Source organism: Anneissia japonica, unplaced genomic scaffold (assembly GCF_011630105.1).
Source record: "Anneissia japonica isolate Jap-2015-1 unplaced genomic scaffold, ASM1163010v1 scaffold585_len4108843_cov191, whole genome shotgun sequence".
NCBI lineage: Eukaryota > Metazoa > Echinodermata > Crinoidea > Comatulida > Comatulidae > Anneissia > Anneissia japonica.
In genome coordinates, this window is record NW_022716829.1 from 2,675,189 (window position 1) to 2,697,590 (window position 22,402).

The 22,402-nt window shown below is 35.0% G+C and overlaps 1 protein-coding gene across 2 annotated transcripts; it reads right to left on the minus strand.

The window, feature by feature from the left end:
* Positions 1 to 6,889: 6,889 nt before the first annotated feature.
* Positions 6,890 to 21,988, minus strand: LOC117109952 (probable E3 ubiquitin-protein ligase HERC4). Of its 2 annotated transcripts, XM_033252451.1 has the most exons (24): positions 21,434 to 21,988; positions 21,129 to 21,285; positions 20,833 to 20,909; positions 20,173 to 20,397; positions 19,508 to 19,575; positions 18,761 to 18,868; positions 18,492 to 18,516; positions 17,936 to 18,033; positions 17,280 to 17,383; positions 16,836 to 17,046; positions 16,447 to 16,593; positions 15,549 to 15,745; positions 14,792 to 14,891; positions 14,159 to 14,348; positions 13,442 to 13,611; positions 12,985 to 13,077; positions 12,338 to 12,430; positions 11,456 to 11,680; positions 11,191 to 11,286; positions 10,384 to 10,502; positions 9,727 to 9,924; positions 9,379 to 9,562; positions 8,789 to 8,891; positions 6,890 to 7,771 (listed from the first exon to the last, which is right to left on the minus strand). In XM_033252451.1, exons 1-24 carry the CDS (start codon positions 21,648 to 21,650, stop codon positions 7,563 to 7,565), a joined length of 3,414 nt encoding a protein of 1,137 aa, XP_033108342.1. In that variant the 5' UTR covers positions 21,651 to 21,988; the 3' UTR covers positions 6,890 to 7,562. The 2 variants fall into 2 exon arrangements, with proteins under 2 accessions (XP_033108342.1, XP_033108343.1); XM_033252452.1 differs by lacking the exon at positions 16,447 to 16,593 and having other exon boundaries at positions 21,434 to 21,985.
* Positions 21,989 to 22,402: the final 414 nt, after the last annotated feature.

The window sequence follows — 22,402 nt, forward strand, 5'->3', positions numbered from 1 at the left end:
GGCCGACGCAGCCCGACGCGATTTGTTGTCGCGTCGGGTCTGTGTGAGTTAACGCAGACGCGATGGTGTGCGTCGGGGGCAGTCGCGTAGTAGAATATTAAACGTGTTTAATATTTCTCACGACGGCTTAGGACTGTCCCCGACGATAAATCGGATCGGGCTGCGTCGGCCGACGCTGTCTGAGTTGGCCTTAATGGTACAGAATCAAAACGTAAAAAAAAATGAAATCAAAATTAAAACAGGAATTACAAAAATCAAGTAAAAAATAAGAAAAAGCACCAAAATCATGAACATATGTGTGTGTATCCATACACCCATATACACATGCACATACACAATACATATACACGCACACACACACACTCATGCATACATATCATGTGTGTGTATGTACACATACAGACACACCCACATATATTCGCACATACTTGCATAACTCATAAAGAAAACAAAAATTAGTGACAGATAGCTTTACTTGGCAAAAGTAGGAGACCGACGCTGAGGGCAGCATCACGCTACAACTTACTTGCTAATGAAATATATAACGGTAATAACAGCTCTGAGGATTTTAAATCACCCCATGAACAAAAGCAAGAAGGAAATGAATTTAGAGGGCGCACAACCAATATCATTGTATGTATCTAAAACTAATGCTATATGCTGATGATGCAGCACTTATGGTATCTAACAAAGATGTTGGTTAATCAACTAAATTAAGAAATGAACTCCATTCACTAAATCAATGGCTAATTGATAATAAGTTAACTATAATTTGGCTAAGACTGAATCAATCTTCTTTGGTACTAGACATAGGCCTATGTGTAAAAAACAATCCAATATTATGGACATTCACCTGTAATGATGTTTTATTGAAGTAATCAACAGTTATCGGGCAGAGACATTGGGACGAAAGTCATCCGAAAAATGCACTGTGCTCTTAAGTTATAGAAATAAAAAAATTCTTCTTTGACTCAATGCCACTATGATTATGGATGTTGCATTCCGGGTACTCTGGCCTTGATAAAAGCAACCAAAATTAAACTTCAGACATCCCAAAACATAATTATTAGATGTAGGCCTATCTTCGACCTCGTACACATGTTGGTTATAATGAATTCTCCAAATTAAATTGGTTGCCAATTGATCTCAGTGTTAAGGAACGTAAAGTGTATCATATATACAAGATTATTAACGATATTTCCCCTGTTCATTTACATTCCGGTATTCCTATGGCTAACCAAACACATAATTACAATACCAGTTTTGCTACCGACATAATTCATTATAAGTTCCTAAATCTGGTCGACAAAGCCGCATCACATTAATTGAAACTGGGATAAATGAATGGAATAGTTTGCCATTTACAGTTCAAAATGACTAGAGCCTCGGTCGAAGGTTCCGAAATAAAAATCCCTGTTACTCCGTTCACGGAGCGAGTTTTTATGGCTTACTTTATGGCCTAAATTGTGCTTTTAGTCCACAATATTAGGAATCGAAATAACATTATTTGTGGATATGCAAATTATTATTTTTTTGTCCGACGACCTCGTCGAGGTTTCGGGCGGCGGGGCATATGAGGAGGGAAAAATTCCCGCCCCGTCCCATCTGGGTCACCCCTGTCTTCTTGAACACACAGGGTTAGATATTAGACAGTGGCGGCGCCAGAATCTGAAATCTGGGGAGGGGGGACGGGAGTGAGGAGCAAGGTAACGGGGTAAATATGCTGGGTTGGCCCGAAGTGGGCGTGGTCAGACGTTCCTCAAAATGTCTTGAAAGCTGTCCAGGGGAAAAGTCCCCCCCCCCATATGACAATTTAGAGGCTTCAGAGGCCTGTTTAATCGATTTTATAGACAGTCTACTAATATGTAGAAAATACATTTTATGTTTTTTCTCCCCGACGAATTGTTGTTTTTCTTCCGTTTTTGGGAGGGGAGGGGGGAAACTGGGGAAGCAAGAATATTTTGGGTAAAATTGGGGTATGGGGAGAGCCCATACCCACCTCAGCCCCAACATGATTGGGGTGAGGTGCGAAAATTTGAGGAAATAGTACCTCTGATGGCAGAAAATGACACTGTAAAATTCATCATCACATCACCATTATAGTCAAAATGAAGCTCCAGCAAATTTCTCATGAACTTTTATCATCGATTCGGCAACCATAAAATCATTAGTATGTGTGATGAGACCATAGAAAATAAGACTTAAAAACATTGTCTTTGGTGTATTTACTTTACTTTATCACTTCAATAAGATTTGAGTCCACACCCATCTGAACCCCACCAAGGTTGGGGCTGAAGTGCGAAAATTGTGGGAAATAGTAACTCTCATGGCCGGAAATGTCACATTTATATAGTAACATTCGTCATCATCACATCACCATTATAGTAAAAATAAAGCGCCAACAAATTTCTCATGATCTTTTATCATCAATTTTCCGCAACCATAGAGATCTAATTATATACGTGATGTGCCATAAAAAATAAAACTTAAAACATTGTCTTTTTTAGGTTTTTACTTTACATTACTTACTTCAAAGCCGTGAGTCAACACCCACCTCAGCCCCATCATGGTTGGGAATACCTCAAGAAATGACACTGTTATATAGTAAAATTCATCATCATCACATCACATGATCTTTTATCTGCAATTATCGACAATAACTAATTAACTTCTGTATTGTACCATAAAAACTTAATTGTCTTTTTTGTATTAATTGTCTTTTTTGTATTTACTTTCATTTACCTACTCCGTGAGCCGAAATCCAATCTTATACAGTACTTTTTCTCATACTATACTTCTCAAATATAATAAAGGCACGCGCACTCGAGTCGTGTATTACAGATAATTCAGATGTTAGTGGGCAGAGACACCGGAATCTTGCTATAAGATAAGACGTACATACTTTGGCTATACAGCGCCGCCGTTAAGACCTCAGTCATTATAATACGGATGATGTTTCCTTCCTGCCGTGTTATGGTATACGCTCAGTATCCCAAATACTTGCGAAAAAAAAACAAAAAACACACACACGTCAGGTAGGGCAAACATCGTTCGTATTATGGTATTTGAATTAATTTGAGTAACGTATAATTTTATAGGGCCTATCTAAATTTTTAAAATACTTATATGCAATAAAGTTACAGTTTAACTACCCTTTTACATATTTGTGTTCGCGGCTAGATTGCAGAAATTGTCATCCTAATCCAATCGCAAATATTGTGTGAAATTTTGATCCATGCCTACATGAAATTGATTGAAAGCTTTAAAAAGTTTAACATTTTTTAAACAAAATAATAAATTCGGAATTATAGCAGAGACGAAGTTAATGACAATGTATGAATACGCAACACAGCGTACACACTGCCATCGCATGTCTTGTACATAAAAATATTCAGTCGTCTATGTTTTTAGCATCTGGACTACATTCTTATAAAGGCGGCGTACAAAGAGCGTGTCTGCTTCAACCCGAGTACAGTACATATGGGAACCTATTTGTGTGAAAGTTTTTTCCAATTTTTTTAATAGTAATAGTTCCAAGCAACTATAGGAAGGGAGTGAATTTTCCAGCTTATTATATAAACGGCCGTTAACATGTGTGCATTTATAAATAATATTGAAACATACATTATTATCCATTTATTTGTGTATTTTATAAATAATCGGAATCGGATTATGTATCAAAATGAAAATAAACAACAAAATACAAACCTTGTGTCACAGTGTTCACCACCTCATTACTTTATTCAATCATTGTCATATTGAAGAATTTTCTAATGTATTTTTTTACATGAATTTACCCAAAGAGACTTGCATGTTTGATGAGTGAAGTGATTGCTTTATTATTACTGGTCAAAAACTATTTTTATCCAAATTTTCCAATTAGAATATGTACCGTACTTGACCAGTGAAATGTTATTGCTTCACATGCTTTTGCTTTATTTTTTAAATTTGATTTGCTTTTTTCATGGAATTGTAAATCTATATGTACAGTAGAACCCTTTGGGGACATCTCCGGGACCAAAAAAGTGTCCCCTTAATAGCAGTGTCACCTGGATAGGGATTGGCCGTTAAAATGGCCCAATGCGAACACATAGACATTTTTTTATGCCGGGACCCTGACAGAGACTCTAGTCTAGTCAGGTGTATAATTGTAGATTAGTATTATTATTTATTTATTTCATTTAGGTATACAAATTTAGGTATTATAAATAGGCCCTATGCTTATAAGACATTTTATCTGACAGGCATATTTAATTAAGTTTTTGCTGATAGCTAAATTGTTAATCAAGTTTGATTTGCAGAATAAGACAAAACTAATAACTATAATAACAGTTATCTATTATACGAATAAACAGTGATCGCATCGCACTTCGCATTGGAAGGCTTCTAAATTCTCAATTTTGCAATTCTGGAATATGCCTCTTTAAAAAACAGACATGTAATAACTAGTTTCTTTTTTTTCCCCCGATAAATCATGTAAATTTCTTTCTTCTTTGAGAGTGGAAAAGAACAACTTCCAATTATGGATGAATAAATATATATCTATATCTATGCCCTTACTTTCCGCTGGCTCCACCAGTTCATACAGACGTAGTCACGGTAAAAGAGTGCTCCATCACGAATGTTATGCTGTTTTTAATGTTTCACTGCCGTTTGACTGACTTTCGGCAAACTGGGTTTCGGCAAAATGGGATTTCGACAATGTGGACTAGGCAATCTGGGATTCAGCAAACTGGATTTCGACAATATGACGTAGATCCGACGAAACCTCACCACCAGGCCCTCCCACAGCCCCAATCGGACGTAAAGCAGTGACGGCGCCATAGATTTCCCGATATGAAGATCCAAATTTCTCGACAATCCATGCCAGGAAATTTATGAGACTGTAAAAGTAGTGTTCGCTACGAAATTTTTCGACGGGAAGTCCAAGATCCCGTTTCCCCAGATCATCTATCCCTCACCTCCGCTGGTGGCGTCGACACTGATGTTTCCCACTTCAAATATAGAGACTTTTTTTGAGGAAGTGCAGTTATATGGCATTTTCTTCTTACTGATTTGAGCAGACATACGTTACATTATAAACAGAGGAAAACAATAGAATGTGCACTCATAAATACTGGGACGATGTTCGGCGGGGGTAGTTTTTACCATGTAGTTTAGTCACTTTTTAATAAATTATTATTTTATAAATAAATTAGAAATACCGGGGGTGACTTTTGGGGGGATAATTTTACCTGCGTTATATTTACTCTATCTAATATATTGTTTACAGTTTACTAGGTGTACTTCATTTTCTACTCTGAGCTGAAGCTTACAATGCTACTTTAATGTAAATATTATGTTTACAAATGACTATAAAAGGATTCTGAGCCAACAGCTCTACCTCGATACTACCGAGGAGATAATGAACAATTCCGCTAAGCCCCAACCCTTAAAAATATTGTGCCAACAAAAAATAACCCTACATGCCTGGAAATAGCATCTGGCAACCTATAGAGCAACTTTCCCTAGTGGGCGACCAGATACCCTACCGTACCCATGCTCTGAAACAATCATACTAAATCGTACCCAATACCTATCTTGTAAACCACTTAAGTTAAATCGTATAGTATTTTTTTAATTATTTTATTTCATTCATGTCAATAGTTGGTTAGGTCAGTAGATACTGTAATGATTAAGAGGTGCTGCCTCAATGCATCTGTCTGTAAAATACTGTCTGGTAGCAGTAATTATACCAATAAGTAAGTGTTAAATTTGCCATAATGGCACTTGCCAATACGGTCAATAACTGATAGAATAAACAAGAAACACATTTATCATAACTTTTAATATTTAATATCGTCATCTTCAAATTTGGATACAAATAATTAAATAACACTAATCAATAAAATAGGAATATTTAAGTCAATAATAAACACCTTAATTAAATTATAGATAAATTATAGATATATAGTAAAGTCACTTCCACAAAATGATAACTCCTCCACTTAATCTTCCACAAAGAACGCAATTATAGTGCCAATGCAAACACAAGACTAAAACACAGCATCAAATACATTTAATGTTATTTGTTACTCTCATATCCAACACCTGCTGATGGACCTATCCAGCATGTCAAACTTAACTGACAACCAGAACAGTACAATAAATACGCGCATGTCCCAGAACACAAGTTTACGTACGTTTTACGCAGTCGTTTTGTGGGACTAGCAACAATATCCACAAGGTGTGGGCTTAGCCCCGCGGAAAGATCCTTTTCAAAATAGAACTAATATTATACGAAATTGAGCTGGTTTTACTGTGCAGTGTTGTTTTAGAGCATGAAACATTGGTAGATGGGCGTTCAGTTATTAATCAAATATGTAATGTCTCTCATATTTACTGTCTGTTAATATTAATTGATTTAAAATTAAAATTTGAATAAGAAAACTTTTCCCCTGCTAAATAATGGACTGTTAAATAAATACCTGTCCTGTATTCTTTTATATTGTCCATTCATTTTAATGATAAATCAACAGTTTTTTTGTAGTAAAATGTCTGTTGATTAGATCGATCCATTTTAATGAGCATTTCAAGGTTTAAATTTAATTTTTCTTTGACAGACAGTGTATCTTTAAAATGTTAATTTGTCCTTTTTGTGCTAAGTGCTTATGTCTTCAGAGGTACCTTGTCAAGCTTGGTTTCTGCACAATCACTACACACTATCACTGACAGCTTTCGGCGACGCTGATTGGTCGGTCAAATCAGGGAGGCTTACCGATTGCGTCGGGGACTGCTACGCAGTGCAACGATTGCACTGAGAGCACTGTAGCGACACCTCTGCGTGAAATATGGAATTTTTTTTTAAATTGGTAATTCCACCATGTGGAATAATTATACACAAGTTAAATTGAGTCGCATTCAAATATTTAATAGCATCATGCAATTTAAGTTCCTATATTTCGGTGAGTAGACAAATACTGTATTAGATTAGGTTGTGTGAAATTGTGTAAAAGCAGGGTTGTGGGACAAATTAATAAGGGGGGCAGTAATACTCACTACTTTCCTTTATATATTTTATCATCTTTGCCAATTTTCTGAAAGCCTCATTAGCATATTTGATGGATCATAATGATGCACTATAAACAATACACAGTATTATAATTATTAATATGAGGTTTCCCATTAAGGATGTGATTATCAGGGGCAGATACAGAATTATTTAAACCTTCATATAGGCCTAGATGTAATATAATTATACAGATAAATAAGAATCCAATAATAGTATGATTCATATTCAGTATACGCTGTTATGAAATATTGTAGCATTAAGTACTATTATTATTATTATTATTTGTATGCCATTTTGTACTTTTTTCTTTTGAAAAACGAAAGATGAAAGTACAGTACTACCACCCCCACCCCTATCCTAAATCTGTCTCTGATTATGACCATTTTTAAGTTCTCATAAACTTGTGTGTTCACATTATTCAAATTGATTTCATATAATGTATACAGAGTCTCTGATTGCACCTCCACTAAGCAATAAAGTCCTTCACCTTTAATACAAATTTGTGACAAGATTACAGAAGCCCAAATCCTTGAGCATATTCCAAAGTCTTCATCAACTTCTCTCTCATTTTTTCTTTGCTTTCGTACAAAGGTAAATCAAGGTAGTTAAAGCAGGTATGAGCCGCTGGTAGGAAGTCTGTGCTTCCAAACACTGGTTGGAAAATCACTTTTAGCTGAGACATGCCCTGCACTGGAATCCGATCACTACCTGTTAAGAAAGCTAGGAAAAAAAAATTATTACACAGTAGTACAGTAGTACAGGTAATACTATTTTATTTTGTGCAAATCTAATTCAAATAGAGAAAGCTTTAAAATCCTAGATCAGGCCAACAGCAGTTTCCAACTTAAAATTAAGGAGGCACTCCATATTAAATGGACTGAGCCATCAATCAACAAACAAGTGCAACATTACAACATTAATATATTAATGGATAACGTGCGACATTGTAACTTTTCTTACGAGTTGAGGCAAATTTCAAAACCACCTGCAGTTCAATCTACCATCATGTATGAGTATATAAGTAGTGTAGGTTCATTTGTTATGTTTTATTTTGTTCACTGATGATATCCGTGTGATACAGAAGAAAAATATCTGACTTTTCTTTACTGTAATTAAACTTGTGTTGCTTTTGCTTTCTTGCCGATCATTGGTTCTATCATTCATGATATGCATAACAATGATGTTTGTAAACAAGATTGCAGAAGATTGGAAAAACTTCATAAACAATTAAGAAAAGCTGAAGCTGACATAAATTTTCTCAACAATTGTAAAATGTTCAGTGTATTTCCTAAGTTTATTATAAAATTATAAGGGCCAAGGATATACCAAAGCCAAATCGTCATTTGAACTGCGCATGCACGTATCCAGAAGTATCCAAGGTCAATGCAGGCATAAACCTATGTTGTGTGTATGTTTGTTATGTCAATTGGCCTTGATATGGGCATTGGCGGTTCAAACTACAAATTGGCTATAGAACTAAATAAATTTCTAAAGGGCAACTTGATCCCTTTTGCAAAACAAACATTAAGATGATCTACATAAACTACCTGTAAGCCTCATTATGAAACTTATGGTGTAGAGTTTTACTTGATAATGAAAAAAATTAGATTATTTTACACAGGCTTAGACGCAGTTAGTGTACCAACTGGTTTACCAATATCATGCTTTATTGTTTTTTTGTACACTATTTCGTATTTGAATAATTAAATTTAAATTTAAAAAAAATAGAGATAGTACCTAGAAATTTCTTCTTTTCCTGTAATGTGAATTCATGAAAAACCTCCCAGAAGAATTTAATAGTCTTATGTTCCTTGTTGAAGATGCCTCGGTATTCAACCAACTAGTAGAAAATGAGGAAACATAATATTACATACTTAATTCACGATTGAAACTTTTGTTTATCTGAATACATAATTTTTGCTAAATATGAAATGACACTTCAAATATTTTTGAGAACCTGGCAACTACCACTGGGGAATATCCACAGGCCTAGGTATTTCGCTCTATGTAGTTACTAGTGTTTATCTATGCTTTGACTGGAATAATGACCTTTTTGTTGTAGTAAGTTAGCCTAGGCAATGTGTGTGGGAAAATGAAATTTGCAAGGTGGTTAAAGTTATAAAATACATAAAGTTTTTATCTTTCTGTAAAATAATGTGCATGAATAAAAGGAATGCATTAATGAATAAATATTTAAATGAAAAAAAAATAATGGTTGATCAAATAAGAATTATTAAATTGTTCAATTAATAACTTGCTTTTTAAAATCAAAATCATGATAATAACTGGTAAAAAACAGGCATGCATTAGTATAATTGATGACTTACACGTTCAAATTCTTCCCAATCATAAATGTCATTGCCAACGACCATAGCCATAAGCTCCTGTGGATGAAACATTTGTAGTACTGGTCCACCACAGACCTGTAAGAACCCCTCTGCAAAAGCACTATATTGATCCTTGACTGATTCATTGAAGATATAGTCAATATAGAGGTCCACATACTCCTGTCTAATGGAAGCAAATAACACTTAGCTTGCAGGATGAATTTACAAAAGCTTTACATTCGAAACAACGTTTGATGTTCACTGTAGTGAAACAATGTCAGAATATGTGGTTTTATATAAAATAAAATACGTAAATTAAGATAAACTAATATTGATATGTGAACTTACTTATTATCATAGGTTACAGGAATGTCCATGCCCCCTTTCTTAAGGTCAACAATACGTACTTGTCCAAGGAATTCTGTTGATATCTGGAAGTACAATTCGAATACATCCTGTAGATCATAATCATCGTAATCCAGGAGATCTTGCAAGCTCCCCGCCATTCCTTCATCTAATTCCTTGAAGTCTGTTAGATACACTGGCCTGGAAAAAAAAAACGTTTTGATGGCTGCATAGGATATCATTATTCTAATTCCAAATAAAAAAAAAATGTTTAAATGGTTGTGTTGGCCACGCCCGACCGACACAAATGTTCGAAATTGAGGGCCGGCATTTTATTTTTTATTTTACTGACAACTATTTCTGTAATGAGCTAAAAAGGCTAGAATAGGCCTATCTTGCGGTGGTAGGCGATGCGACAGCCTTGTGTATTCTCTACTTTTTAGACATTAACACATTACTGGTAAAAAAAAGGGGAAAAAACGGTCCTACTGACCTACCCATTTTTTGGATTTTCCCAAAACAAGGCCAACACAAGAATTTTTTTTTGTTGGTCTAATACGCGAAACATTGTAAGCACTTTAATACTGTCTCAAAAATGGGACACAAAAAATGAAACTTCAATAAAAAAATATGTTCAGCTTCAATTTTCACTTTCCTTACCTTTTGAGAAGTTTTTTGTACAGTGCCAGTGGGAAGGGGAGATCCACAATAACTTGATTATAAATCGCTAAACCACACAGTACACCAACCAACCGGAACATTGACCTATCCTCGAATGACTTAATTGAATAAAAGAATTAATGAAGTATTATTATCAAGATATTGTTGATGCATATTTGTAACTAGACAATAGTGTAATGCATGCTTGTGGCATAAGTTTACAGCAATAAATGCTTGTGCCAAGATAATTTCATGTTAGATGCCACACAAGGATTTGTATACCAGATTCAATATTAATGAGCATAATTTAATAACTAGAAATTTCTGTTTTCCAATTTTGACTCGGTTTAATTTGGACTCCCAGGCTAAAGCTGGGCACACAATGTGTCAACATTGACCATTGGCTGGATGATTCATGGCATATCTCCTCTGTATGAATGGAGCATCATTAAAAACAATCCACCATGTGCGTCTCAATCACATTGCGCCCTCTGTGGGATCGCTTTGGCCCATGTCTGTCCACGCTGTCTGTGCTTCACTTACCAATCCTACTAGTTCCCTTCCTATCAATATCAATTACATATTATTGTATTTTGAATAAGGAGTGGGGTTATTTTAGTTATGAGAATAAACCTCAGAGGGTATGAACCTTGGATTCTGGTATTTATAGAAAGGCATCCTAAACACCAAGCTACAGTTATCTATTATTGTGGTACAATATGTTTACTGCAATATGTCTGTAGCTTGATTTTATGACAATAATTACATGAAGCATGATATTTGTTACTCAATATTTGAGTAGCATACCTGAGGGTTGAACCAAATTGTTTGTGCTTTGCTAAATTCTTTGAACATCCCAAATTTTGGATCAAGAATTTCTTTGAATACCAGCAGAAAGAATTCCTGTTAATAAATAAGGAAGAAATTACTATTAGTAAAGTTGAGGCCTTAATCTCTGGTAGGGAGAGGAAAATAACACTTACATGGCCTTATAGCAGTAAGTATAAGTTTTGTATATGAATGAAATAGTTACAAATTTGATCGGAAGATAAGCATAAAATATTATCCTGACCTTGCGAACACCGCCATCATCGATTCCATGTTCATTTTCAAATTTCACCTTCAATGGTTTCATGAAGTCTTGCTGTTGGCTGTTGAGCTGCATCAGAGTACTGGCTACAATGTTCTGTCTGTTGATGGTCAAGACTAGCGGAGTGACGAATGCTGGGTTCAAGAGCATGTTCCCCATCATCATCTGGTTGAACATCTGCAGCTGCATTTCATCCCTCATTGCTATCTGCAGATCAAATGCTTTATTTTATGTATCGGCATGTTTATTGGTTCTTCTTTCTTTCTTTAATAATATTTAACCAGAGGATAGTGGTACCAGATGACAGTGGTACCAAGGGATAATGGTACCAGAGGACAGTGGTACCAGAGGATAGTGGTACAGAGGATAGTGTTACCAAAGGACAGTGGTACCAAAGACAGTGGTACCAGAGGATAGTGTTACCAAAGGACAGTGGTACCAAAGGACAGTGGTACCAGAGGATAGTGGTAACAGAGGACAGTGGTACCAGAGGACAGTGATACCAGAGGATAGTGTCACCAAAGGACAGTGGTACCAAAGGGCAGTGGTACTAGAGGATAGTGTTACCAGAAGATAGTGGTACCAGATGATAGTGGTACCAGAGGATAGTGGTACCAGTAGATAGTGTTAACAGATGATAGTGGTACCAGAGGATAGTGGTGGCTCTAGAAATTTTCCGACACAGGGGTTCGAAACAAGGGGTTGCCGAGCCTCAGTCTGGTTTCCAGAATAAAATCCCTGGAAGGGTTCATGGTGAGAGATTTAATGATTTAGGATGGTGACTTATCACTTGCCACATTCAATAAACAAAAGTGCACTACTCTTAAATTGACTACAATTCAGTTGGATGTCAGTCTGCCTTACCTCTTTCTTTACCAAGCTGTCGTATACGATGATCTGCATCTTCACATTGTTCTCCAGAATGAATGGGTAATCATAGATGTTAATTACTTGTTGCTGTGTATTGGAATAAATAAAGCAATGATTGTCAACAACAAATAATCTACCAGTTGTAAAGCACCCTGTGACGCTATCTTTGGTGAGGATTTTAATAATTCAGTTGAAGCCTTCCTCTTAGTTCCCTGTACTTTTTTGTTTTAGCATTTTTTATTTTTATATTACTTTTACTATTTAAGTGCCTTGAGGCAATCTACCAATTGCATAAGCAGGGGCGGATTTCCGCCCCCAACCCTCCCCTCTTTGGAAAGGTAAAAAAAATAAGAAAAAGAAAGAAAGAAAAAGAAAAAAATTGATCACCCAAAATACCTCAGAGGTTATGTTCGCGCGTCTAGAACACAAAAATATCTGGGGGGAGGTGGGTGAAAACATTAGTAAACTCTAGATAATAAGAGTGGATTTTACGGATGGAAAAGTGGGATAATAAGAGTGGGTGGAGGGCCATTATATTAGCTTTAGATTGGGTGGAAAACTTCAAGGCTGGGTGGCTCCACCCACCGTGACTACATCCCTGCCTCTAACAGGCTGAAAACAATCATGATAAACAAACTAACCAATCCATGTGCATGTAACCATTCCAAGAGAAGTTTCATCTCGGGAACGTAGAAAGACGTGTACAGTACAATCTCCTTTTTCTCTTCATTAATCTGTAATATAAAATAAAGATGATTATAACATCACTACTTGTATCCATGACAACAATGTCATGGATACATCCCAAGTCTCTGGACAATCCAGTAGAGAATCAGGGGCAGGGGGCAGCTGGCCAGGGTCCCCTTAAATTTGTAAAAATAAAATAAAAATAGAGAGAAGAGAAATAAAGAGAAAAAAAAAATTATATTCAGATTTTAAGTCTGAGAGTGCCATAATCATAACTTTCTTACCTCTGTGCTAACCATGATGGGGCTGAGGTGATATACACCCTCCATCTGTGAAAGTCCCTACCTGGGCCCCCTCTATTTCAAATTCTTAGATCCGTCACTGAAACCTATTAAGCTAAGATATGTTTACCTTGTAGAGTTTCTTGAGCATATCCAGGGCAATGTTTATGTTGAATTCAGGTTTGAATATTAAAAGCGTTGTTGATTCCATTTGTTTCAACACCAAATATACAATCACATTTTTGAAAATACTTATGAGATGCTGTAAATGTTCAGGAAGGAGATTTCCAATCCATGTATCTAAGACAAAGAGCAACATAGTTATGATTAACATGATCGCATCAGGTACACCAATAATTTAAAACAAATTATTTATTATACAAACTCTTTCTATCTTCACTGCCATGAATGATGAATCAGAATAACTTGCAAAGGGCCAAGGAAAAGTTCACTTGCAGATACCGTATTCTTGTATGTTGTATATTCAAGGAAAATCAGGGGTTTGTATTGGACAGGTACCTTAATTTTCCGTTCGCGCAACTTAACATGCGCGTACGCGTGCGTCAACATTTATATTAATACGGAGCTTTCGATTGCATGGCGTGGTAGGAGGAAGAATGTAATGACGTCACTAAGAAGTCATCTGTGCATACGTGAATGTTCAGTTGTCCTCGTCGCATAAAGTCTAAGACGCAATTTTGCCAAATCTATGTTGTGCCACAGAGGTATTAGTAATAATAATTTAATACATTCTAGCATCGTGTCATTACACAAATAAAAAGCTTGTTAAATGAATCAGTTGATCTTGCTTTGAAATTAAAATGAGATAAATTTAAAACATACATACCAATAACCTTTGACATCTCAGGTGAAAGTTTACACATTGCTTTAGTAATACTGAAAATAGATCTGAGATACAATTCAGGAAATTGCATTGTTGGACATTCCATTAGTAACAGGTAGAGTCTAATGGCCTCTACGTCAGTGGGCGACTCAGATAGACTAGGACACAGTTGAGAATGTATTACCTGAGAAATCTGAAAATATTAAACGTGAACATTAATAAAAAAAAAGGAATCTGCGACTGCGATAAAAAGATGCTCAAGCCGGAATTCAAACCTCGAACATTCTGCTTTCTATGCAGATGCCAAGCCTACTGGGCCACTGAGGCTTCATTCATAATTCAAATCTGATTAATGTAACTGATTTTTCACAGTCAACCATGATTGATTTAAAAAATATCTTTTTAGAGATTCAGAGATGAAGACATACTATAATATTGATCCTGAATATGCCTAGTTACGTCTATATACACCATTTTAAAACAATATTTAGCCACTGATTAACCATCCAACAAAATCTGTTGCCAATCAAGGCCTGTTTTCATCCAGTGCACTGCCATCCTATTCTGTAACACTAAGGGATATGCATAATCTATATACAGTATAAAAATACATTTTAAAACCACTAATTAACATACCTGTATTAAGATATTATGTTTGCTAGACAATGTTTTGAGGGCTTTTCTTGCTCTAACCAGATCAAAGCCTGGGTTCTCTTCGCTGCAGCAATAATGATCACTGTAACAAATTAATAAATGTAAATGTCATGTCAAATATAATTCAATTAAAACAATAATAGTGCTAAAATAAATATAAAATGGTGATGGCAGAAATATTGTTAATAAACACAATACACATGAAGGTGGTGAGAATGGTGATGATGAGATGATGATAATGACAAAGATGGTAACGATGATATAGTGATGATGATGATAATGATGTGAAGATGACGACAATGATGTAATGATGAGGCGAAAAAAAAACAACTTTGTGTTGCACAAGTTTGATCGAAGCAAAACTTTGATAATCTGCTTCTTTTTGCAAAAGGAGCCCACAATATTTTTGTGGTAAACAAAAAGCCACTTTTCAAACTTTAATTAATACATTATATGGATTGTTGCCCTGATTAGCTTTTTCCCAACCAATATGCATGAGGCGAGTGTTGTTTGGTGATGGTTCCAGGATTACGCCTAGGCCAGAAGCAAAAAAATTGTCTATCGCCCAACCATTTCAAATGTTAGTGTTTGCACAACATTTATTTTGGGTCTGAATATTATAAAATGATAATGCCAATTATCGTCATAATAATAGTAACGATTACAGTAATAATGATCACAATAATCTATCATTTAACAGTGAAAGGTTTTGTTACAATTTCCGTATAATGCTGAATACCTTGTAAGAAATGATCTATTCAAACAAGCTGATGATGAGAACAACTTCTGGATGATTATTGCAATATTTTTTGGAACTACTGATAAATTTGATATGGCTGTAAGTTGCGATATTGATTTTTCATCTAGGTGATAAATCATTTCACTTGAAAACTGTTCGTTCTCTTTACCAGAATTTGGATTGCACTCCTTGTTAGACTAAAAAACAAAAGAAAAAATCAGATAAATATTGATACATAGTTGATTTGAAATTGGTTAAAATAGCAATGATGGTGATAGTTTATTAGTGAGATTACCTGGACAAACTGATTTTCGCTTATTTTCCATTGAAACTTTACAATTCAAGTGAAATATTAATAAAGGGATTGTCCGTGTCACCTGGAAAACGCCCTGCGTGGCTAAACCATTCCTTGTTTCTTTGTTGATTTTGAGCGATACATACAGACTGAAAGCTTCCTTAGATTATCGAATTGTATTGTTTGTGGTTCTGCAGTTGGAACTGCGAGATTAATTCATAAGGATGTAAAGCATTTCATTTCAAGCGACATTGAAGCCCTTCATTGAAGCCCTTCACAACGTGTATAGTTTCAAAGGAAACTTAGCAACTATCAATTTATCCTGGCAAGTATTGCAGATAATAATGATAATGGCCAACATTTTTAGTGTATACAACAAAGAAGGACCAGTAAGCCATAATAAATGAGAAAAAAGGGAAATAAATAAAATTAAGTATAAATAATAATATGTTAAACTAACATACTGTAGCGCTTCACATTATTACCACCACCCCCTCACCCCAGGTCATTGAATCAAACACATATGGAACACATACTCAGCTCCCTGGGGAGAATTCCATAATGTTGCAGCTAGTAATCAGCGCATTTTGTGTTTGAACCTACCAGGTAGCCTCTTGTACTCCTGGGTAGAGCGAGACAACCGTAGGTAAAGTGCCTTGCCCAAGGACACAGCCGAAATGCACAGCGAGTGATCGAACCTTCGATGTCATGGTTAAGAAGCAGGATCGCAACTGCTGCGCTTAACCGCTCCTATGTTAATGTATAATATAAATTTAATGCAAAAAATCATGAGAGAGTGATTTTGGTCAGGCCAAATAAAAAAAATTACTTGTTCAGCATCACATATCAACTAAATTGTTGGTCTACAGCGGCAGTTCCCCCCCCCAACCCACCCCTACCGTATCAGTAAACTATTGTTAACTTTTGCTTGAAAATTCAGGTGGGTGGTGATGCTAAACAAGTACTGTGTATATTTTTTTGTTTGGCCTTACCGGTGATTCAGATATGGCAAAATAGCAGGTACTTCCACCGCAAAAAATATTGTAAACGACAGAACTCTGATTAATGTCCACAGTTTCACCATACATATACTTATACAATGATTCATGAACTACCACTAAGGTGAGGTTGGAGTCGTCTTTTGATTTTGGACCAAATATATAAAGATTATTGCTGGAAGGTATAAATGCCAAGGTGTGCTGTCTGAAATGAAACAAAAAAGTGATGAACCAAAGTACACAAATTAGCAGTACTGTTTGTAGTCGGATTGGATTTATTTGGTTAGCCGACTGAGCTAAACTGGTCTGAGAGAAAAATAAATGAGGATGTATAGTGGCATTTGCAAGATATACAGTGCCCTGGGATAAGTCATGAATATTCTTGACCTATGTGGTCTAGTCCAGTAAATATAAATAGAAAGAGTATAATAAACTTACTTCCCACATATAATCTTTTTGTCTTCTTTTAGTTCTACAAATCTTTGAGCCCAATTATCGATAGTGCCCTTGGAATCCTTCCCAAAGCTAATTACCATACCAGTCTGAAAATCAGAAAAATGTAGAATATTGAATGATAAGATCAAAATATTTATCTGATTATATGCAGCAAAGATGACCAAATATTCCAATACACCAGGTATCACTGTAGTTTAAAATTTAATACATCATTTAATTTATTTCGACCAAAGCAAATGTAAATTAGGCAAAAAGACTACATACACTCTTTTTTATAAGAACCAGTAAAATTTTGCAGACTTCGGTGTTCTTATTTTCATGCCCAAAATGTTCTTATTTTGTTCTCATTTTAATCTTTAAAGATAGAAAATTATTATTGTACTGTATTTTAGAGGGTACCACATAGTCACAGCTCTGCACATAAGTTACAGATAAGATTTGCTGGTTTTTCTATTTGTTTACATAAAAACCTCATTTGACATTTTACCTCAGCCTCAATTTGATCTTATTTTGTTCTTATTTTTTAAGCAAGTTCAGCCTCTGTGTTCTTATAAAAAAGGTGTATTACAGGTCATTGCAGATTAACATTTAATATTAAACCAGGTGTCATCATAGCTTAAAAACCCAATATATTTTACCAATGAGAGAAAAACTGAATGATGCTGTCCACAGACAATGTGGGAAATTTGCTTGTCTCGCAGAAAATCCAATTTGTGTGGTAAGGTAGAGACTGAAACTGAAATATAAACATACATATCATACATATCAGGCATTCGGTCAATTACAGTAAAAGTGTAATCAATTACAGTAAAAGTGTAATTAATTACAGTAAAAGTGTAATCAATTACAGTAAAAGTGTAATCAATTACAGTAAATGTGTAATCAATTACAGTAAATGTGTAATCAATTACTGTACACTAAAAGTGTGATCATTTACAGTGAAAATGAAATTGATTACAGTCAAAATTAAATGATTACAGTGAAAATGAAATTGATTACAGTGAAATTGATTACAGTGAAATTGATTACAGTGAAATTGAAATCAATTACAGTGAAAATGTAATCGATTTCAGTGAAAAATGAAATTGATTAATGAGTGAAAATGTAAGCAATTACACAGGAAATGTACTTAACTTTTTCATTATTTGTGTTGTTATTGTTTTTTGTTTGACGAAATAAATGAGAACCACTTACTTGACCTGTATTCATAACGAAGCTCCTAAAAATAAAAGCAAAGAAATAGTTTAAGAAGTATGAATTTATTTAACCATTAACAAAACAATATAACACATGACATTTTTTAGAGGTTTCTAAAAAAGAATACAATAAAGTTTATTTTGTTACAACTGATAATGCAGGTCAAAGTTTTATTGGTACTTTATATAGCACAAAAATATAACTGCTCAAAGGTGCCCCCATTATTATTTTTTTTAACTTCAATTAACTTGTTAATAATGCCTCACCTCAAATGATTTATCAATATATGCTGGCATAGCTGAAATAGCATGCCACTCAGTTTCAATCAGTTTTGATACACCATGAGACGTTATGGTGTCCGTCCCTTTCACAGCCTAAAGATATAAAACCTCATATATTTATTTACTTTTCATATAATTTCTATATCTAAAAAAATTAGGAATGTTTTGTGAGTATTATCAAAGAGTATTGAACTGCAAGAAGTACGACTCTAGTGAGTTCTTTGGAACTTAAACCATCATTTGGAAAAGTACTGCCACGAGGGGCGCGTCCTTGAAAGATGAGTTTAGAGTGAACTCTATTCGTATTGTAATAGGACGCCTCCTGGCAGTACATTCTTTTAACGTTCCATTGCCTGCATACAAAATCTGGGCAGTCAGACCTTTGCAATTCTATACCCTTTGGTAATATAGATAAGGAATGAGTAATATACATTTTTATACATTTGAGTAATATACATTTTATTTTAAATAAAAATAAACTTCCTTTCTTTAGGTTTTTAGTACTTGACCTGAGCATTCAACCAAGTGCTAAAGTTTGTGCCTCTTACAGTTCAGGTCCAGATAGGAAATAAAAAATTCAATGTAGATTTAAAATGCTCAGCTCCTCAAATAACCGTCACACAGGAGTAAGGTGTGTTAATGGTCATTATTATAAATGTCATTTACTTATATAATATGACCATTAGCATTTTGGGTCAAAGTTAACATTTCTAATTATAATATTCAACTAACCTTAAAATCAGGATACGGTGGTCCAGTTGATTGGTTCATAGTTGTAGCACCGCCTTTTCTGATACTGGCTAAATAAAATAAAAAATACTTCTATGATTATAGGCTCAAAGAAAAATTGTTATGTTGCCCAACAATAGATTAGTAACATTTTTTGTAAAAATAAAAAGGTTCAACCATACTCACCGCATTTTAGTGGTTGGTAAAATGGTAGCCACAGGATTCGCATCCATGGTTAAGGTATCAAATTTATTAATTTAAACTTCAAAACTGGCATTTTCGAACATACCAGACATGTGTTTTGGCTTCATTATTGGAAAACCTTGATTTTAGAATTTGGAAACACAAATCCATTGCATGCCATGTGATCATTAGGAACATAGAACATGATGATTGTAAAAAATAGCAAAAAAAAAAAAAAGAGCAACATAGATCAGTTGACCATACTTTTGGTGGTGTCGTCGTCTTTGTATACACACTGAAACCTGGACAGAGTTGACTGCCCTCTTCTGTTTAAATTATGAATACAAATCTGTTGGTCTGTTATTCATCAGTGCCTGTTATAATTTTAAAGAACTCGGTGCATATTGGAAGTACCAGAAGAAAAATTGTTTCCCTTTTTTTTTTGGTCCAAGTTATGCGGCTTAACATAAGCTGGAGAGGTTTACCTGTTGCATCATATTGTCCAAGCTGTCCTGATTCATTGCATCCCCAACCGAAGACAGTACCACTAAACGTCAGAGCGAGGGAGTGATCACCTCCACAGGATATTTGCTTGATTGGCAGATCACTCAAGCATGCAATTTTAGTTGGTTTAGCACAGGTGTGCTCAGGATTAGTGCTAAATCCCAACTGGAATCTGCTGTTGTCACCCCAAGCAAACACTTTGCCACCTGTGGAAAAAAGACTTCAGTTTATTTATTACTTAACATAAGTTAAGTGCCTTGCACAAGTAATGCGATGACCTTCGACCTTCGGTCTTGAACTCCCGATCTCACGATCAGAAGTCCAACACCCTCCTACTTGGTTGCCTGGGTAATCAACACCATCCTCGTTATCAATATTTTAATCAGTGTTGTTGAAGGACAAAACTACAACATGATATTAAAATGTTTGAACTACACTTAAATAAATATAACGATATACAATGCTAGGACAAACGATAAGAAAAATATTACTATATCCATAAGTACAGTATACTGTTGTACCAGGATCTTCAAATAGATAAATATTAACAAGTAAAAACACATATACACGGTATCTAGACATGAATCATATGATTATCAGTTCTTTGATTACCAATACTACTTAGTAAAATCATAAATTACTTTTTGCAAGAGCCAGTGTGTGATTGGAACCACAGGAGACTTGTATGATAAATTCCATTGAGAGAGATTTTATAACCCTGTCGTAAAAAAAAAATTAAACATTAAATTTAATATTAATTTTATGTGATTATACAAACCACATGGCATCACTGACAACAACACAGCTACCATGAGTACTACTAGTAAAAACTAAATGCACAACTTGATAAAATCATCACAATTAAAATGTTTGCATCAGATTTACAGAATTATGGTTTTGGTGTTGTATTATACTAAATTATATATCATATTGTTACCTTGGTTTCAGGCTGTTGCTCACTGTACCATGACCACATTGACCTTTTAAGTCATGACCCCAACTAATTATATGACCTTTATTACTTAAGACCACACTGTGTCCATCCCCACAGGCAGCTTGCACAATGGAGAATGTATCCAGAGAAGACATACGCTCTGTGTGAAGAAAATAAACTTACAATTATAGAAATACAATAGGATATATAGTACTGCATATAACAATTAATACAAATAGTAATATAACAACAAAAATAATATAAAACTAATAATTTAAGAGCAGCTATTGGAGAAAATTCATACACACCTGGTATGACATCACCTTGTTCGCTATTATGAGTGTAAACTGTTCCATCACCTAAAACAAAAACAGTCTGCTGCGATCCACAGGCTATTTGCCGAATGGAACGATTCCTGAACAGCGGAACTTCTTGTGGTGTTGCATGGGTCACTACCTCTGATATCTGCTGATCCTTGCTACTTGCCACATCCAGGTTCAATGAAAACACCCTGGATAACATCATTCCTAGTAGATCATGCTGCAGTTTAAAAAATGCTGGAATCTGGAATGGAAACTCCTAAAAATACAAAAACTATAAAACACAAATACAACCGTATAAACTAGCGCCTATGCTTGTGCGGTGCCGTTAATATTATTGTCTCTTGTTCATTCCATTAAACTGTTCAAAAAAGCATCTTAATTTAGAAAGTGGGGAACTGCATTAAAATCCGGGACACATAATAAAATAGCACACATGAAAAAGCCGTCGTCGGCAGGAGGGGGTCCAGAAAGAAAAAAGGCATAGTAATTTTATAGTCTTTTAAATTAAGAACATTTTCCAAACAAAATTCATGTGATACGACCCTCCGATTTTTTTTCAATAACATGAGAACAAGAATTTAGTCTCAAAGCTTATCTTATTTTTGTTGGTTACGCACCACTGACTTAGGTTGTTTGTCATATCTTCAAGAAGATACCGATTTGTGGAAAAGGCATAGCCTCTGACAGCTAAAAACATAAAAAATTGAAATGTTGCAAATATTTTTTTAATTATTTTTATAAGAAAGACATAGCTGAGTGAAGCATTTTAAAACAAAAATTATGTAAATCGGACCAGTATCAGCGGAGATATTGCAATTTAAGTACGTTTTTCCCCGGGGAGTAATTCCTATTGTTTTTATTATCCAAGAAATGTGTCCCTAGTGTATATTTGTGTAGCATTTTAGGCCATGTTAATTACATTGTATTTATCAGTATTTATTTATGTAACATCAC

Coding starts and splice junctions, on each gene's coding strand:
- LOC117109952 (XM_033252451.1), bottom strand. CDS start 21,650: ATGATGTTATCCAGGGTGTTTTCATTGAACCTGGATGTGGCAAGTAGC. Junction 17,047..17,279: donor AAAAAGATTATATGTGGGAA/GTAAGTTTATTA, acceptor GTTTCATTTCAG/ACAGCACACCTTGGCATTTA. Junction 10,503..11,190: donor CAATTTGGTTCAACCCTCAG/GTATGCTACTCA, acceptor TATTCAATTAAG/TCATTCGAGGATAGGTCAAT.